The sequence below is a fragment of the Peromyscus maniculatus genome, chromosome 22 (assembly GCF_049852395.1).
Source record: "Peromyscus maniculatus bairdii isolate BWxNUB_F1_BW_parent chromosome 22, HU_Pman_BW_mat_3.1, whole genome shotgun sequence".
Lineage (NCBI taxonomy): Eukaryota > Metazoa > Chordata > Mammalia > Rodentia > Cricetidae > Peromyscus > Peromyscus maniculatus.
In genome coordinates, this window is record NC_134873.1 from 3,429,009 (window position 1) to 3,446,504 (window position 17,496).

Sequence of the window (17,496 nt, forward strand, 5' to 3'; positions counted from 1 at the left end):
CCATGGTCAGGGAGAGCTGGCCAGGGGCAAACGGGGAGCCTCGAGCCCTAACCTGTCCCAAAAGGCCTGGGCTATCAGGTCCTCATCAGGTAACACAGCTCACCCCAACATCAGAATCTGACTGGTGGCTCCCCCGAGTTCCTGAGACCCTGAAAGCTCAAACTGCTCTTGGTGGTTCAGTGGGACCATGTGACCCCCAAGAGCCCTGAGGGTGGGCCCCTGCCACTAGCTGAGTCTACCGGGATCCCCAGGCAAACCATACACTGCTACTAGGTCAAAAAACAAGACATCTGGGGTAGTGGCCCAAGCCAGTCCCCCAGCCCTCGCGAGGAGAAAGCATGAATTCCAGGACATCCTTGGCTACAAGACTGGCCTGGGCTGGAATACCCTACCTGAAAAACAGAACAAAGGAGCTATGCTGCTGGCCAGAGGGATCAGGTCTCCCGTGACTGGAGGGGATATGTAACCCCACAGCACCCCCATGTGCCCAGGAGAGGAAGACACTCCAAATGGCTGATGCCTGGAACTTGGGATTGCCTGGCCACTGGCCAGGCCTAACCTTTCTCCCTGCCAGACACACACAAACCCTCAACACAGACAGACCCCACCCGAGGCCAAGTTCTCCTGGTCTACCCATTGCCCTGGCCCCAAGGCTGAGCTCCATGAGAGCAGGCCTAAGCCGAGTAAGCATGCAGTTGCCTAAAATGCCACTGTTCTCAACTCAGGCCCCTTGGGGACACACACACACACACACACACACACACACACACACACACACACGCAGTCCCGCCCACTAGTCTCCCAGACACCGCAGAGGTCAGGGGTCCTTTCCTGCTCCCATACCCCCCACATCCAACCTTGCTGGGTCCTTGAGCCCACCACAAACACTAATACTGAACTCCTATGTCCTAGCTACAACCCAGCGCCAACCTGAGACCACTCCAGTGGCCAGAGTACCCATGTCTCTCCCCAACCTGTCTCCCACACCCCACCGTGGCCAGCAGGTGGCACTTTGACCCCGTGAAACTACACCACAGCCACCTTTAGCCCGTCACCTGGGGGGCTGCCAGATCCCACAGCTTCACAACTGTCCAGGACACCCCAGCCCGACCACCCATGTATGCAGTGGTTCAGCAGCGCCTGGAGGCCAGGGCTGCAGAACCCCAGAACCCTCCCTGGCTCTGAGCCACAGCCGACAGGAGCCCAACCCAGCCCCGAGGCAGGACACAGACACAAGACGGGTGAGCAAGATCACTTTATTGGGTCTGAGCCAGGGAGGTGACACTATCTATCTCTGCCAGGCTTCAGAGGAGGCTGCTCTAGCACAGGTCACCTGACCACCTTAAACAGCAATAAAAAAAGTAAAATAGAAACCTTTATTTAGAATTAAAGCCAACACTTGAGTATGACAAACACAGCATTCAGCTCAAAGAAGCACCCCGCTAATGGAGTGAGCGTTTATTCTGCACAATCACGACATGTGGACAAACCCGGGAGAGGGCACAGGGACACTGGGCAGGGCTGGCACCTAGTCCTCCTCGCCCGGGTCCTCTCTCTCCAGCGTGTAGACCATGAAGCAAGCATCGGGTCTCTTGGGGACGAGGGGATGCCCGGGTCTCACAATCTCAAAGCCAAGGAAGCTGAAGGTTCGGAGCAGGGCGGCTGTGGGGGGGGACATGGGGTCAGAGCCTGGGGCGCCAGAGCTTCCCTCCCGGGGAGCCCGCAGCAACACCCACCTCTGTCCTCACGGTTTTTGGGGAAGCAGATGAAAACGTGGTCGGCCCGGAGCTGCTCCTCCGCGAACTCCAGGAGAGCTGCGAAACTGAGGAGAGCGTGTGGCTGTTAGCACCAGACCCCAGCTCCCCTGGAGCCCCTCAGGAAGGTGACCCACCTGTCCTTGCTGCCCTCAGGCAGAGGCCCAGCCGGGAGCTCGATGTAGAGGCCACCACCGTTCCACACCGCCCTCCAGGTGACCTGCTTGGCCTCCGTGAGCGTGGACTGGATGCTCAGGACCCTGGTCTTGTCGTTAGACGTTGGCTCCTCTGTCACATTCAGCCGCTCGTCCTGGGGAAGCAGGGCTGTCAGGATGGCCAGGTGACCGAACGCGCAGCGGCAGGCACCGGGACCCACAGCACAGCCCACAGCACTTACGGAGTAGAGGACGCTGGCTGAAAGACTGTGATCCCGCTGACTGTTCCCTCGCCCACCTGGGATCTTCAGGGGTGGGTGAGGGGCATCAGGAGCACCACCGAGGCCCCGGACCCAGGTTACTACAGCAATGGAGGGCGACCCTAGAACTGCAGGAGACAGTGCCAATGGCAGTAAGTGGCTGGGCCCCCGACTCCACCCCAAAGCCACTGAGGACGGTGGTCCCAGCTCACTGCCCCTCACCTCAGCGGCTCTGCCCCTTCTGGAGTAAAGCAGGGCCCCATCAGGGCCTCAGGCTGTGTCATCTCGGCACCGTGGTCCACAGCAGGGAGCCGGGCCATCCTGCCCCCCTTCCTGCTGCCAAGGCAACCTCCCATACCGGGCCACCCGTCCTCTCTAAAGCCCAGACCCAGCCCCTCTTCAAGTCCCACCCTCCACTTCACCCACCACCTCACCCAAGCTTTGGAGTCACAGAGAACCAAGTCCCCTCCCCTCCCCACTGTCACCCAATAGGACCCAGCAAGCCCATATCAGAGTCCTCACTCCCCCTAAGCCCTCCCACCATGACTCGCCCTTCTCAACTAGTGCCCGTCCTGTACCCTTCAGGTGAGAGCCCCTCATCTCACCCAAGCCACTGCAGACTTCAACGGCCAAGTGGACCCAGGCCACACCCCGCCCGGAGCCAGGCTCTGCCACCCGCTCCCTCTCCTGGGACCCAGCCATTCACACCCTGCCACCCCAACCACCCACTCCAGCCCCCCAAACCTCACCACTTTCAAGGTCCTCCCAGAACACACCCACGTCCACCAACCCACAGGACGGAGATGCTCTCTACATACCACAAACAAATACCCCCCCAGTCCACCCACAGGACCCGCGTCAACAGGCAAACACCAGACGCGAACTAAACCCGAAATCTCGTCCCAACCTCTCCCCTAACTGCCACCCCTAACCCCACACAAGCTCCTCCCCCCGAAACCCCGGACCAGATCGCAGACTCCCCCACCACGAAATGAGTGCTCGAGTCCCCTCCCCACAGGCCCCGAGACCCGAGTCTTCTGCGGAGTCCTTCCCGGGTGCAACAGCGCCCCTCCTCCGCAGGACACGCGGCCTGTCAGCCCGCGCCCTCCCCGACCTAACCCGACCCTCCACCCCGACATCGGGCCTGAACCCCAGATCCGAGCCCCCGGCCCCCTTCCCGGGTCCTCCCCAAACCCTGGGCTCCGCTCGCCAACCCCCGGCCCGCCCGAACCCCAAACCCGACCCATCTCCGCGCGAATGCGAGCGCATCCCTTCCCCCAACCACCAAACCAACCCCGGGGTCCCCAGCCCGCGACCCCCTAACTCCACTCGAATCCCAGACCCGAGCCCGCGACCCGCGCCGCAGGCCCCGCCCCGCGCCGCCCCGCCCCCGGCGCGGCCGCCACAAAGGGGCGGATCTCGCGCGGCCGGGACTTATCTGGCGCCCCGAGGCCGACCCCGCTCCGGGCCTGCGCAGGCCGCGCCCGCCGCCGGGGCCTCCGCGGACCCCGCCGTCCGCCGACTCCGGGCGCGTCGCCGCGGCGGGGTCAGGGCGCTCACCTCCCGCTGCTGCAGCCGCCGCGGCTGTGCTGACTGAGGAGCGGCATGGTGCGGCTGGCGTGGAGCGTGGCGCTGCGTTTGTCCCCTTCCTTCTCTCTGGCGAAGCAGTGGCTGTTGAGGATCCGCTGCAGGGAGGATTTCACCATCCGGCCGCTGGGGTCCGAAACCAGCAAAACCTCCGCTGCACCCTCCGCGCCGCCGCCGCTGCTCGCCGTTCGCAAAATGGCGCCGGCGCCGACGCCCGCATTTATACGCGTCAGCCACCGCAGGCCACGCCCCTACGCGCAGGCGCGAGCGCGGCCGCGCGCGGCGGCGGCGGAGCGGGGTGGGGCCACGGCGGGCGCCCGGAACAAGCCAGCCGCGTCCCGCCCCCGCCGGCCGCTGATTGGCGGAGACGGGAAAACAGACGGAAGGCGCCCGGGGCTGATTCGTGGGCGCCCGGAGGATCCCGCCCTCGAGTGTTTGCGTCACTTCGCGGGCCCGCAAGACAGGAAGGGGCAGACGCGTCCCGCCCCCACGAGACGCTGATTGGTCAGTGTCCACAAATGGACGGAACGGGCTCGGCGGAGGATTGGCTGGAGCGCCCGCGAGCCCGCCCTCGGGCTTTTGTGGCGTGGGAGGGGGCGGGGCCTCGGGGGAGCCGCCGAGCTCGACGCAAAGCCCCGCCCGGCCCAGCCCCCGCAGCCAGGCCCGGGGTCCTCGGCGCCGGGGGCTGGGGGGCGGCGATTGTGGCGTCCGCCAGCTCCTCCGTCCCACGCCATCCCGGCCCCGCTCCCCGGACCCCGCCCAGCCTGCCGGGCCGCGCCGAGCGCCCTCCCCACCCGCGAGGACCGATGACCTTGTGCTGATGGACGGTGACGTCCTCCACCGCGACTCCGTCTTCACCGCTTAGAGGAAGTTAGGCCGAATGTGAGCCAAGGTTACTCCAATCTACAGAAATGTTTCAAGTCAAGGTTCGGCAAAACGAGGCAAAAATTTAAAAAGATTCAAGCGGAAGATTTTCTCATAAACCCAGGGAGAGACCCGCACCTCAGTTCCCCTAAAATAGCCAGAACCGAGTCGGTTCCCATTCCAGACAGGGTGAAGTCAGAAGCTTTATTTTTTATTTTTATTTTTATTTATTTATTTTTATTTTTATTTTTTTTTTGGTTTTTCGAGACAGGGTTTCCCTGTGCAGCCCTGGCTGTCCTGATCTCACTCTGTAGCCCAGGCTGGCCTCGAACTCACAGAGATCCTCCTGGCTCTACCTCCCGAGTGCTGGGATTAAAGGCGCGCGCCACCACCGCCCGACCCAGAAGTTTTAGAAGTACAAAGTCATACTGTCTGGTGGTAGGGACCACGAGACGCCCCCTCCCCCGAGATAACATGACCAGATTTTGGAGATGGGCTGTAAAACTCCTGACAGAGCAAAAAATAAAAGTCCAAACTCAGGAAAACCGGACCGATCAAGGGTGGACCCGTACTAACCCCCTCCTCTCTGAAGAATTCTGTGGTTTTTGCCTTCAAAAGCTAATCTCCCCAAGAAAGAGGAACTCTCCTCCCTGCCTCCCTGGGCCGGGCACTGCGGACGGGGGTTCCCTGCTAGCTCGTATTGCGCCAAGAAGTAAACCTTGCTCTTGCATTCTGGACATCTCTGGTCTCCTGGTGGTCTCTTTGGGGGGCCTTATCTGGGCATAACACCAGTTTGAAGGTTTTTCCCTGTTTTATTTCTTATTTTCATGTCCTTTCGCGCTCTCTCTCTTCCCCACTCCCACCCCTGTGGTGATATTGTGTTCCCCAAAATGTTGTGCACCCTAATAAACTTATCTGGGGTCAGAGACAGAACAGCCACTAGATACACAGGCTAGAAAATGGTGGCACTCACACCTTTAATCCTAGTGGAAATCCCTCTGGATCTCTGTGAGTTCAAGGCCACATTGGAAATGGCCAGGCATGGTGACACACACCTTTAATCCCAGAAAGCCAGCCTTTAATCCCAGGGAGTGATGATAGAAAGCAGAAAGGTTTATAAGTCGTGAGGACCAGGAACTAGAAGCTTTTGGCCTGGTTAAGCTTTCAGGCTTCTAGCAGCTGAGAGCCATTTGGATGAGGACTCAGAGGCTTCCAGTCTGAGGAAACAGGATCAGCTGAGGATCTGGCAAGGTGAAGTAGCTGTGGCTTGTTCTGTCTCTCTGACCTTCCAGCATTCACCCCAATTACTGGCCCGGGGTTTATTTTATTAATAAGACTTTTAAGATTCCTTCTACACACACCCCCAGGCTTTCTCCCCCACCCACCCATACACACACACAGGGTTTCTCTGTGTAGCCCTGGCTGTCCTGGAACTCGCGCTGTAGTCCAGGCTGGCCTTGAACTCAGAGATGCTCCTGCCTCTGCCTCCCGAGTGCTGGGAGTAAAGACGTGCACCACCGCCTTCCAGACTAACAGTGTGATCCAAACAAAAATCAGAATTCAGTAAAAGTCGGTGCAGTGGTGCAGACCACACCTCCGAGCTGAGGCAACAGGATTGCTGTGAGTTCCGAATCAGCCTGGGCTGCAGTCAAGCCCCGTGTCTTTAAGTAGATGAAATTCAGGAATTCAGCTGGGCAGTAGTGACCACGCCTTTAACCCCAGTCCTCCAGAAGCAGAGGCAGGAGGATCTCTGTGAGTTCGAGGCCAGCCTGGTCTACAGAACAAGATCCAGGACAGCCAGAGCTCCATAGAGAAACCCTGCCTGGAAAAACAACAAAAATCCAGTCATCTTTAGAGAAGAAGCAGTGGCTTAGATTCCCTATGGCTCTTGTAAGAAGACAAGTTTGGTTTCCAGCACCCATGTATTGGTCCAGCATCATCGTGGTCTCGCCTCCAAGAGCGCCCGTGCCCACACACACATTAAAGAAAGAAAGAAAGAAAGAAGGAAGGAAGGAAGAGAGAGAGAGAGAGAGAGAAGAAAGAAAATTGAAGCGGCGGCTCACCAGATCATGTCAGCAGGACTCGGGCTCCTGTCCTCTTCAGACACCCACACTCACGGACATGTACTCACACTGAACCACACAGATATACACATACTTAAAAAACAGAGAAAATGAGTGAGTGAGAGCTCCAGAGGTTAGAGCACTGGCTGCTCTTTCAGAGGACCTGTGTTCAGTTCCCAGCACCCACATGGCAGCTCACAACTGACTCTAACTCCAGTTCTGGGGGATCTCACACCCCTCTGAACTCTGTGGGCACCTGTACCCACATGGTGCGCAGCCATGCATGCAGACAAAACACATGTAAAAGCATTTTTTTTTTCCAAGACAGTGTTTCCCTGAGTAGCCCCAGCTGTCCTGGAGTTCATCCAGTAGACCAGGCTGGCCCAATACTGTGTCTTTTGAGACTAAACTTGGTCAAATATAGCCTATTCCAACACCAAATTGACTTAAGCAACCATATTTCACTTCCAGGTTGAAATCAGAACTAATTTGGTGTTTGGAATACCTTTGCACGTAGGAAGGAAAGCCAGAGCTCTCAGGGGTTCAGTGGGGACAGACTCTGATGGAGACGAAACCTCGCATTCACCGAGCAATACGCTCCATCCCCCGAGCTAATCCAGGAGCAGTTCGCCTCTTCGGAGGTGAGATTTTCAAACTGACCGAACAAAACCGCTACTTCCCGGGCCTGGAGAGATGGCTCAGCAGGGGAGAGCATTTACAGCTTTTGCTGAGGATCCAGGATCAGTTACTGCTCCCACAGCAGTGACCTAAGAGTGCCTGCACCCACACGGTGAACAGAACCTCACACAGGTACACACATGAGAAATCCTAACTGCTACTTTTAGACCACACTTCCTTGCACGGGCCTGTGATCGTTTTGTGCTAGGGTTGAATACAGGGTCGCACATACAGAGGTGTGCTGCTGAGAGAACCTCCAGTCTGATGGTAAGGGGCTGGGGGCGTGGTCAGGGTGGAGCCCCGCCTAGAATCCCCCAGTGAGGGGCTGGGGGTGTGGTCAGGGTGGAACCCCAACTAGAATCCCCCAGTGAGAGGCTGGGGGCGTGGTCAGGGTGGAGCCCAGCCTAGAATCCCCAGTGAGGGGCTGGGGGCGTGGTCAGGGTGGAGCCCCACCTAGAATCCCCCAGTGAGGGGCTGGGGGCGTGGTCAGGGTGGAGCCCCGCCCAGAATCCCCAGTGAGGGGCTGGGGTGGGGTCAGGGCCCCAGCCTTTAACCCCAGCCCTCGGGAGGCAGAGCCAGGAGGATCTCTGTGAGTTCCAGGCCAGCCTGGGCTATAGAGTGAGTTCCAAGACAGACACCAAAGCTACACAGAGAAACCCTGTCTCGAAAAACCAAAATAAATAAATAAATAATAAAAGTAAAAAAAATAAAATTAGCAAAGTGGGTAGAAGCCAGGCTTGCACTCCAGAGCCCCTGATTCCGTCCACAGTACTGACTAAAATCAGGTGGTGGAGGGGCATGAGTGTGTAAAACGATTCACACACTCCAAGCAGTGAATCTTGGAATCTGGAGGATCAAGATTTTAGTCGGAGGCTAGAGAGACGCTCAGTGGTTAAAGTGTGCAGCTGGCTGCTGTTTGTTTTCCAGACAGCGTCTCTCTGTAGCCCAGGCTGCCCTGGAACTCGCTCTGTAGACCAGGCTGTCCTGGAACTCGCTCTGTAGACCAGGCTGTCCTGGAACTCGCTCTGTAGACCAGGCTGTCCTGGAACTCGCTCTGTAGACCAGGCTGTCCTGGAACTCACTCTGTAGCCCAGGCTGGCCTGGAACTCGCTTCGTAGCCCAGGCTGGCCTGGTGCTGTGCTGAGTGCTCTCGCAGAGGGCCGGGTTTGGGTTTCAGCACCCACATGGCTTTTCACAAATATCCATAAATACAGTTCCGGGGGATCTGACGCCCTCTCCTGACCTCAGCAGCACCAGTCAGACTCATGACCGGCCCAGACAGCTAGAAGACGATCCAGGTGTGCTGGACGGGCACACGCTCCTCTTTCGGTGGCTGGTGAGACGGCTCGGTGGATAAAGGTGCTTTCCGGCAAGGGCGGCAACCTGGATTTGATCCCAGGGACCCACACGGTGGACGGACAGAACTGATCGCTGATTGTCCTCTGACCTCCTCCGCACATGTGCACACACGAAACACACAGTGAAGACATAAAATGTAATAAAACAAGAAACTCAAATGAGGATCCCGGATGTTAGCTTAAGGTTTCCGTGTTGGTTTTGGGGGTGGGAGCCTCTGCTAAACTTGGCAACAGAAAAGAGGAACCGTTTACCGGAAATTGGGTTGGTTTCTCCTGCAGGATTTGTTTTTCGCAATCAGTGTCTCAACTTGTAAGCATTCTGCAAAATGGGGAGCGGAGTGGTGCCCTGACCTTTCCTTCTGCAACAGGAGTTTATGTATTAGGTGCTCAAGATGGACACAGCTGTGGGTTTTACTCATATGTGTGACTCGGGAGAGAACCCCGGGTCTTGGGGACTTGGGGAAGGAGCTTCACCCCCCAGCCACTTCCTCCCTCAGCCTCTCACTGGAGATTCTGGGCGGGGCTCCACCCTGACCACGCCCCCAGCCCCTCGCTGGGGATTCTGGGCGGGGCTCCACCTGACCACGCCCCCAGCTCCTCACTGGGGGTTCTAGGCGGGGCTCCACCTGACCACGCCCCCAGCCCCTCACTGGGGGTTCTGGGCGGGGCTCCACCTGGCCACGCCCCCAGCCACACTCCTGTGTGAAGGTCAGAGGGAAGGCTGAGTGAGCAGGTTCAGTTCTTACACCTGATGGGTCCTGGGGATTGAACTCAGGTGAGCAAGCTTAGTGGGGAACATCTGTACCCACAGAGTCATCTTTCCTGCCCATAGTTTCTGTTTTGAAACAGGGTCTAGCTCTGGCGCCCAGGCTGGCTTGAAACTAATGATCTTTCTGCCTCAGCCGCCCAAAGGACCCACCATGCCTAGCTGCAGAGGAACCGCTCTGGACCTGGTATTCAGCACGCAGACCTGCGAAGCTGGTCACTGTGTCAGTGTGTCCACCGATAGGACTTGGGACACAGAGGACAAGGGCCAGAAGAGGCTTGCTGCCAAGCCTGATGGCCTGGGACCCACGGTAGAAGGAGCAAACGACTTCCAAAGTCGTCCTTTGACCCCACGAGGGCACCAATCCCCCGCCCCCGGAAGGTCCACCAACGAGCACACGGGAAACAAACTGAAACGCCGTTTACAGTTTTTAAAAGATCAAGCAAGCATGATAGCACACAACTATCACCCCAGTACTTGGGGAGCTGAGACAGGAGGATTAGTGTAAGTCAGAGTCCAGCCTGGGCTACAGTGTGAGACTGTCTGGGGAAAAAAAAAAAAAAGAAAAACAAGAAAAAAGGGGGGTCTTGATGTCACTCGCTTTTAGTCCCAGCCCTCGGGAGGCAGAGGCAGGTAGATCTGTGAGTTCGAGGCCAGCCTGGGCTACAGAGTGAGATCCAGGACAGGCACAAAGCTACACAGAGAAACCCTGTCTCAAAAACAAAAAACAATTTAAAAAGGGGAAGAGGGCTGGGCAGATGGTCAGCTGTTAACGCCTAGGCTAACTCCCCAAAAAGTGGGGCGTGCTTGACCCGCAGATCTCAGAGCCCCAGCGGATCTGACTCAGCAAGGCGCTGCAGGCCGAAGGAACTCTCTGAGTGATAAAGCCAAGGCCAGCCACTGCCACTGTGCAGGATCAGGCCGGGACATCACACACAGGCCAGAGCATGGGTCTGGAGGACCAAAAGTGAGCTGGCAGATCTTGGGGGGGGGGTTCTAGTAAGTACTACTTCCTTTATAAAAAAGTATCTAGGGGCTGGAGAGATGGCTCAGTGGTTAGAGCACTGACTGCTTTCCCAGAGGACCCGGGTTCAGTCCCCAGCACCCACATGGCAGCTCACAACTGTCTGTGACTCTAATTCTGGGGGATCTGACACCTTCATATAGACACACATGCAGGCAAAAATACTAACACACATAAACAAAAAACAAAAAGTATCTATAGTTACAATATTTTATTAAAAATATCTATAGCCAGGAGGTGGTGGCGCACACCTTTAATTCTAGCACTTGGGAGGCAGAGGCAGGCGGATCTCTGCGAGTTCCAGGACAGCCTGGGCTACACAGAGACCATATCTTGAAAAAAAAAGAAAAAGAAAAGAAAAGAAGAGAAGAACACAACTGTGAGGGATGGAGAGATGGCTCAGTGGTTAGAGCACAGCTGTTAGGGAGGGAGAGATGCTCAGTGGTTAGAGCACTGGCTGCTTCTGCAGGAGACCTTCATTCAATTCCCAGCTCCTGTACAGTAACTCCAGCTCCACAGGATCCAACCTCCTCACACAGACATGCATGCAGGTAAAACAACATGCACATAGAATAAATGAAAGCAGGGGCTGCAGACTCTGGTCAACAGTTAAGGCCCTGCCTCCTCTTCCTCAGGACCAGGGTCTGTTCCCAGCCCCCACACAGTGGCTCATAAACATGGGTAGCTCCAGTTCCAGGGGACCCAACACACTCTTCTGGCCTCTGCAGGTACTGCACACAGGTGGTGTGCACACAACACACACACACATAACACACAACACACACACACATAACACAACACACACACACACATAACACACAACACACGCGCACACACACGCACACATACACACATACAACACACACGCACACACACACACACATACAACACACACGCACACACACACACACATACAACACACACACATAACACAACACACACATACAACACACATACACGCACACACGCACACACAACACACAACACGCACAGAGGAATAAAAATTTTAAAAATAACATCAAAGAAGAACACATTAAGTGCTGGCAGGAGCGTGGGCAACAGACTCTGTCACAAGCTCCAGGGGTGTCAAATAGTGTGGGTGCCGTGTATATGTGAGAATTCTCCTCAAACACGCGTGCCCCAGCCACGCCATTGCCGTGGACAATGTGCCGGGGATTCGTTCACACCGACCCCCGGGATCGTCGGTGACGTCTACCTAGTGTGTGGGTTCTTCAGCAGGCCGCGGATGTGCGCTGCCCCGATTGGTCAATAAAGAAGCTGCTCTGGCCGTGGGGAGTCAGGTGCGGCCGGGCAGGGGGGGGGGGGAGAGAGGAGAGAGAGGAGGAGAGAGGGGGAGAGGGGGAGAGGCCGGCCGGGGGGGGGGAGAGGCCGGCCCGCCGCCCAGGCCGATGCGCCCGCGTTGGAAGCACCCGGCCGTGCACAGATGGTGCAAACCCGCTGGTTCAAGACGCACGAGCGGCCCCAGGGGTTCTTAGCGCAGGCCGCACGGTGCGGCTGCTCCGCCTCTGGACGATTGTTATGAGCGGCTGCGGTGCCGTGGGTGGGAGATTGGTCTGGGGGCTGGGCGGGGGCAGAGACGCGTCCAGCCACAGCCTCGAGGGCACAGAGTTAGCGCCTGGCTGTCCAGGATCAGCCATAGAGGTTTTGGAGGACTCGGGATACACAGAGAGACAGGAAGTAGTAGGGAGGGTCCTGAAAGACTCCTGGGTGCATTTGAATCGGGGAAGGAGAGGGGGAGGAGGGCGCTGGCCGCTTCTTGGCGGCTTCTCTGACCAGCCAGGTTCTTACCCCGATGTGTGATGCCCGAGTTCTGATTAATAGGAGAAAAATTTAGATACAGCCATCGTGTGGGTAGAAGATCTCAGGGCAGCTGCTCGCCCCCAGCTTCGCAGCGCCTGGCGTCCCCACGCCCGGCTGGCTGTGTCTTTCCGGCGCCCTCCGCCACGCTACCCGGTGCCATCACCTGGGCTTCTGCTGCCCGTCCTGCGCATTGCCTTTCCAGGCTCCTTCCTCCCTCTCCCCGGGGCGGGGGGGGGTACGGGCCTTCGCTGCACTCCCCTCCCCTCCCTGGACGACGCCCGCTCGGCCGCTTCCACACCCGGAGCACCTGCTCGGGTTCTGCGGCGCCTGGTGTGGCCACCGGGCCTCAGCCCATTACATGCGATCGGCTGCGGGTGCCCAGCCTGGCCTGTGCAGGGCAGCAGCAGCCAGCGGCGGCCGCAGCTCCTGCAGTGATAGCCTGACTGCCTGGGCGCCCCACCCCACACAGCCTGGCAAGCGCTGCCACCGCCGCCGCCGCCGGCCACACCCCACACCCCACACAGCTCAGCCAGCCCTAGTTGCTGATGTGGAGAAAATGAAAAGTCAGCAGATCCGGTGAGACATCTGGGGATTCTTAAGGAGGGAATTAGGTTTTATATGTGTCTTTCCCAAGTTAAGAATGGGGAATATTGGGCTGGAGAGATGGCTCAGAGGTTAAGAGCACTGGCCGTTCTTCCAGAGGTCCTGAGTTCAATTCCCAGCAACCACATGGTGGCTCACAACCATCTGTAATGAGATCTGGTGCCCTCTTCTGGCCTTCAGGCAGAACACCATATATATAATAAATAAATCTTTAAAGAAAGAGAATGACACCGGGCGGTGGTGGCGCACACCTTTAATCCCAGCCCTGGGGAGGCAGAGCCAGGCGGATCTCTGTGAGTTCGAGGCCAGCCTGGGCTACCAAGTGAGTCCCAGGAAAGGCGCAAAGCTACACAAAGAAACCCTGCCTTGAAAAAAATAAAATAAAATAAAGAGAATGGGCAATATTATGATGTAGGGAGGACTCTGTGTGGCTCCACAATGGACAGTTTGAACATGGAAAAATTAAATGAAAGGCTAACCAGTTTAGTTGGGATTGACATAATGTTGATTATAATTATCAGTTTGGTAAATCATACTTTATCTTTAAAAAAAGTGGTTTGATATCTGTACCAAGTATGAAAAATTGACTGATAAGATACAAGCCTTAGAAAGACCTGCTAACGAATGAAGCTAATGAAACCCGCTAAACTAAGAAAAATATTCACAGAGAGACAGAGGAATCCAGAGCAGAACCTGCTACACCATTGTGTTGTAGAATATTATCATTATTTGCCGCAAGCGTCAAGACTATATTATAGAGATTCAGCTGTATATAATAAAGCTATACCTAGAAAGGTCAAGGAATTTTTCTAGAGGGAAGCCATTTATCAGGGAATATTTGGTGTTATTCAGCTTCTAATATTCAGCTGTTTCTTGCTATGAATTACTTTTTTGTTTGTTTGTTTGTTTTTCCAGACAGGGTTTCTCTCTGTAGTTTTGGTGCCTGTCCTGGATCCATAGACCAGCCTCGAACTCACAGAGATCTGCCTGGCTCTGCCTCCTGAGTGCTGGGATCAAAGGTGTGTGCCACCACTGCCCGGCTCTTGCCATGAATTTCTTGTGCTCACAATTCCCCAAGAACAGTGTGTGTGTGGACCACTCCTTGGACATATACACTCAAAGTACTTGGATAAGGTCATATAGACAAGGCCTCAGGCCTCCGGCCTCCCTGCTCCCTGTTTAGCATTTGAATTGGGTATCTGGCTTTTGCAAATATCTCCTTTAGTTACATCCAAAGATAGGGCCAGCTCCAAACAAAGCATCCAAGGACAAGCAATAACAGAGTAGCTGGCCAGACCACCCTCTAGGCCCGAAGCCCCTAAACTAAGGTAAAACATCCTTTCGGAGACAGCCTGGCTCCTAGGTGCAGAGCTTTGCTTCTTGTGCACACCAAGCTCAGATCTCCCCTCCTCTCCAGCCCTGGAGCAACTTCTAGAGCAAAGAGTTTTTTGCATGACCAGGTGCGGTAAGGACTGGAGCAGAATTCCTGGTCTGGTCAGTCACATGGCTGGAGAAAAGAGAACAAGACAGCATTTCTGTAGATGGCAGGGCAGACTACTTGGGCCAAGGAGTTAGGAGCAAGGAAAAGTTTTGCAGACTGTATGTGGATTTGAATGAGGTCAGGAGAGGAGAAGAGGAAGGAAAGATGGAGGATGGAGGAACAGAAGACGTGAGAAACTGGTGGCCGGGCAGTGGTGGCGCATGCCTTTGATCCCAGCACTTGGGAGGCAGAGGCAGGAGGATCTCTGTGAGTTCTAGGCCAGCCTGGGCTACAGCTTGAGTTCCAGGACAGCCAGGGCTGCACAGAGAAACCCTGTCTCGAAAAACCAAAAAAAAAAAAAAAAAAGAAAGAAATGAAAGTTATACAGAAACAGAGAAAGGTAAAACCCTAAAGGCAAAAGGTAGATGGGTTAATTTAAAGTTAAGAAAAACTGTCTAGAAACAAGTCAAGCTAAGACCGTGTATTCATAAGAAATAATAAACCTCCATGTGTGATTTATTTGGGAGCTAGGTGGTCAGCCCCCCAAAAGAATAAAAACAATCAACAACATTTTGGCACACCAATGTGTGGCTCGACTATCCCTAGGTCCTGAAAAAGCTGGGAAAAAAAAAAGAGGATACGGCTCCTCTAAGAAACCCTGCTGTACAGCAGAGCACTTAAACAGCTTTTTTCCTGCTAAATATAAACAAAACACTAAGTAAACGATGCCTGCCACATCCCAGGCATCGGCACTCCAGAGCCCTAGGAAGGCTGAATGCAGGTCTTGGTCACCCACCTCCGACTGGGCTGTGGGTTTTAGGCTTGGCTTTCACAACCTGAGAAGCGGGCAGAGCCAACCAAGAGAGCCTTGCAGAGGACCCAGGTGTCGGTTAGCAGTTTAAAGGTTTGCTCACAGGATCAAAAAAGGCTAAAACATACACAGTAAAAGAGTTCCAGATGGAAAAACCCAGGAAACAGGTTCCAGTGTGTTTTACAATGTGGGTAGGCTTAAGAAAGAAAAAGGGGGCTGGAGAGATGGCTCAGAGGTTAAGAGCACTGGCTGTTCTTCCAGAGGTCCTGAGTTCAGTTCCCAGCAACCACATGGTAGCTCGCATCCATCTGTGATGAGATCTGATGCCCTCTTCTGGCCTGAAGGGATATATGCAAGTAGAACACTGTATACATAATAAATAAATAAATTTTTAAAAAAAAGAAGGAAAGAAAGAAAGAAAAAGGGTATGGACAGTTATAGAAAGAAAGAAATTGTTTAAAAATAATAATGTAAAACCTTTAAAGAGAGAGTAAAAGTAATATAAAAGAAAAAAGCCACGTGAGATGGGAAATACCCAGGGAGTCTGGATCCTGTAGGTTATTGTGTTATTTTAGAATTTTTTAAATGCTGAGAAGCAAGCAAGCTTAGAGACCTGGGGCTGAGGGAGGGAGTGCTGAAATACACCAGCCTAGATACTTTAGGAATGCGTTGTCTTTGAAATGGAAGTACAAAAAATGTATTTTTCAAATGGAAATCAAAACTGCTTTAGAGACTTGTTTCCACAGGAGAGAAGAGGCCGTGGATTCGTTCTGGAATAATATGGATCAGGTTTGATCAAGGGAGACCTCCTGAACCTTAATGAGTGACATCTACCAGCAAACATTATGGATGGTCTTCCCAGGACTAAGTCATTACCACAAAATTTCTCTCTGGGACCCTACAGCTGCCTCACCCACAGACAGCAGGAAGCAGTCTAGAGAAAACAATGTCCACATTCCCAAGAGCTGGGGTGTGGGTAGATGTAGGTTATTTGGTGGGTTATGGATGTTTGTCACCATTTCCGGGAATATAGTATATTGATACAAATTTAAAGTAATTTTTGTAATACTGAATGTCTGTTTCTACTCTTCGTAGGGATATTGTGCTTATGTAGCTCATTTAAAAATGGAATGTATAAATAAGAAACAAAGTTAGTAGTTAATATATAATATTTAAACTTGCAGTCACATTACATATGTTTTGTAGGTTGGCCGGGTGGTGGTGGCGCACTCCTTTAATTCCAGCACTCAGGAGGCAGAGGCAGGCGGATCTCTGTGAGTTTGAGGCCAGCCTGGGCTACAGAGTGAGATCCAGGAAAGGCACAAAGCTACACAGAGAAACCCTGTCTCAGAAAAAAAAAAGTGTGTGTGTGTGTGTGTGTGTGTGTGTGTGTGTGTGTGTGTGTACATGTATGTGTGTGTATGAGGATGCCAGAGAATGGTCTGCACCACCACTCCATACACACACACACACACACACACACACACACACACACACACACAAATGTTTTGTAGGTTAAATAGGTATATTTTAGATAGATAAATGGTCTTCAAACACTTCAAAGATGTATAGAACATGGCATTTAAAAAGATTTGTTAAGCTAAAGGTTTTCATGAGAGACATCTCATGAAATGAGATGAGACACAATGAGACACATCTGATCTTGGAGTACCAATTTACTTCAGAGATGTAAATTGAAAAAATTTCTTATGGGGCTGGAGAGATGGCTCAATGTTTAAGAGCACTGACTGCTCTTCCCGAGGTCCTGAGTTCAATTCCCAGCACCCACATGGTGGCTCACAACCATCTGTGATGAGATCTGGCGCCCTCTTGCATACATGCAGACAGAACACTGTATACTAAATAACTAAATCTTTAGGGAGAAAAAAGACTCCTCATGGAGTTCACTTTCCTTGTGACAAGGTTAGCCTCTGGGCAAAGAAGCCGCCCTTGCCTTTGACTGCTGACAATGTGCTGTGCAGCCTGGACATTCGGGACACAGAGGAAAAGATTGCTGAACTTTGCCAAAACAAGGCAGGACAGTCCTTCAAAATTCCTGCCTCACAGAAGAGTCTGCCAGATATTCTGGGCCTGTAGCTGAAGATGGACGCCCCAACATTGCAGAGGAACTCTTGGTGACTGTGCAGGCAGCCAAATGTCTCCGTGGTTAGATAATATTACATCCTTCTGGGTCTTTGATGGAGTTGAAGACTAGATAGTTATAGTTGCAGTTTTCCTTAGTTATGATAGAGAGTAAATTATGTGTAAAACT

The 17,496-nt window shown here is 54.0% G+C and overlaps 1 protein-coding gene and 1 long non-coding RNA gene across 2 annotated transcripts; one reads left to right on the forward strand and one right to left on the reverse strand.

Moving 5' to 3' along the window:
* Positions 1-1,239: 1,239 nt before the first annotated feature.
* On the reverse strand, positions 1,240-3,948 carry Oaz1 (ornithine decarboxylase antizyme 1). The gene is given in 5 exon segments (NM_001291385.1): positions 1,240-1,662; positions 1,737-1,822; positions 1,892-2,064; positions 2,152-2,297; positions 3,730-3,948. Coding segments are annotated over 5 exon segments (684 nt in total). The 5' UTR covers positions 3,876-3,948; the 3' UTR covers positions 1,240-1,528.
* Positions 3,949-12,091: 8,143 nt separating this feature from the next.
* On the forward strand, positions 12,092-14,792 carry LOC143270103 (uncharacterized). The gene is made up of 2 exons (XR_013047041.1): positions 12,092-12,906; positions 13,849-14,792. It is a non-coding gene; the product is annotated as an uncharacterized LOC143270103 (long non-coding RNA).
* The last annotated feature ends 2,704 nt before the right edge of the window (positions 14,793-17,496 follow it).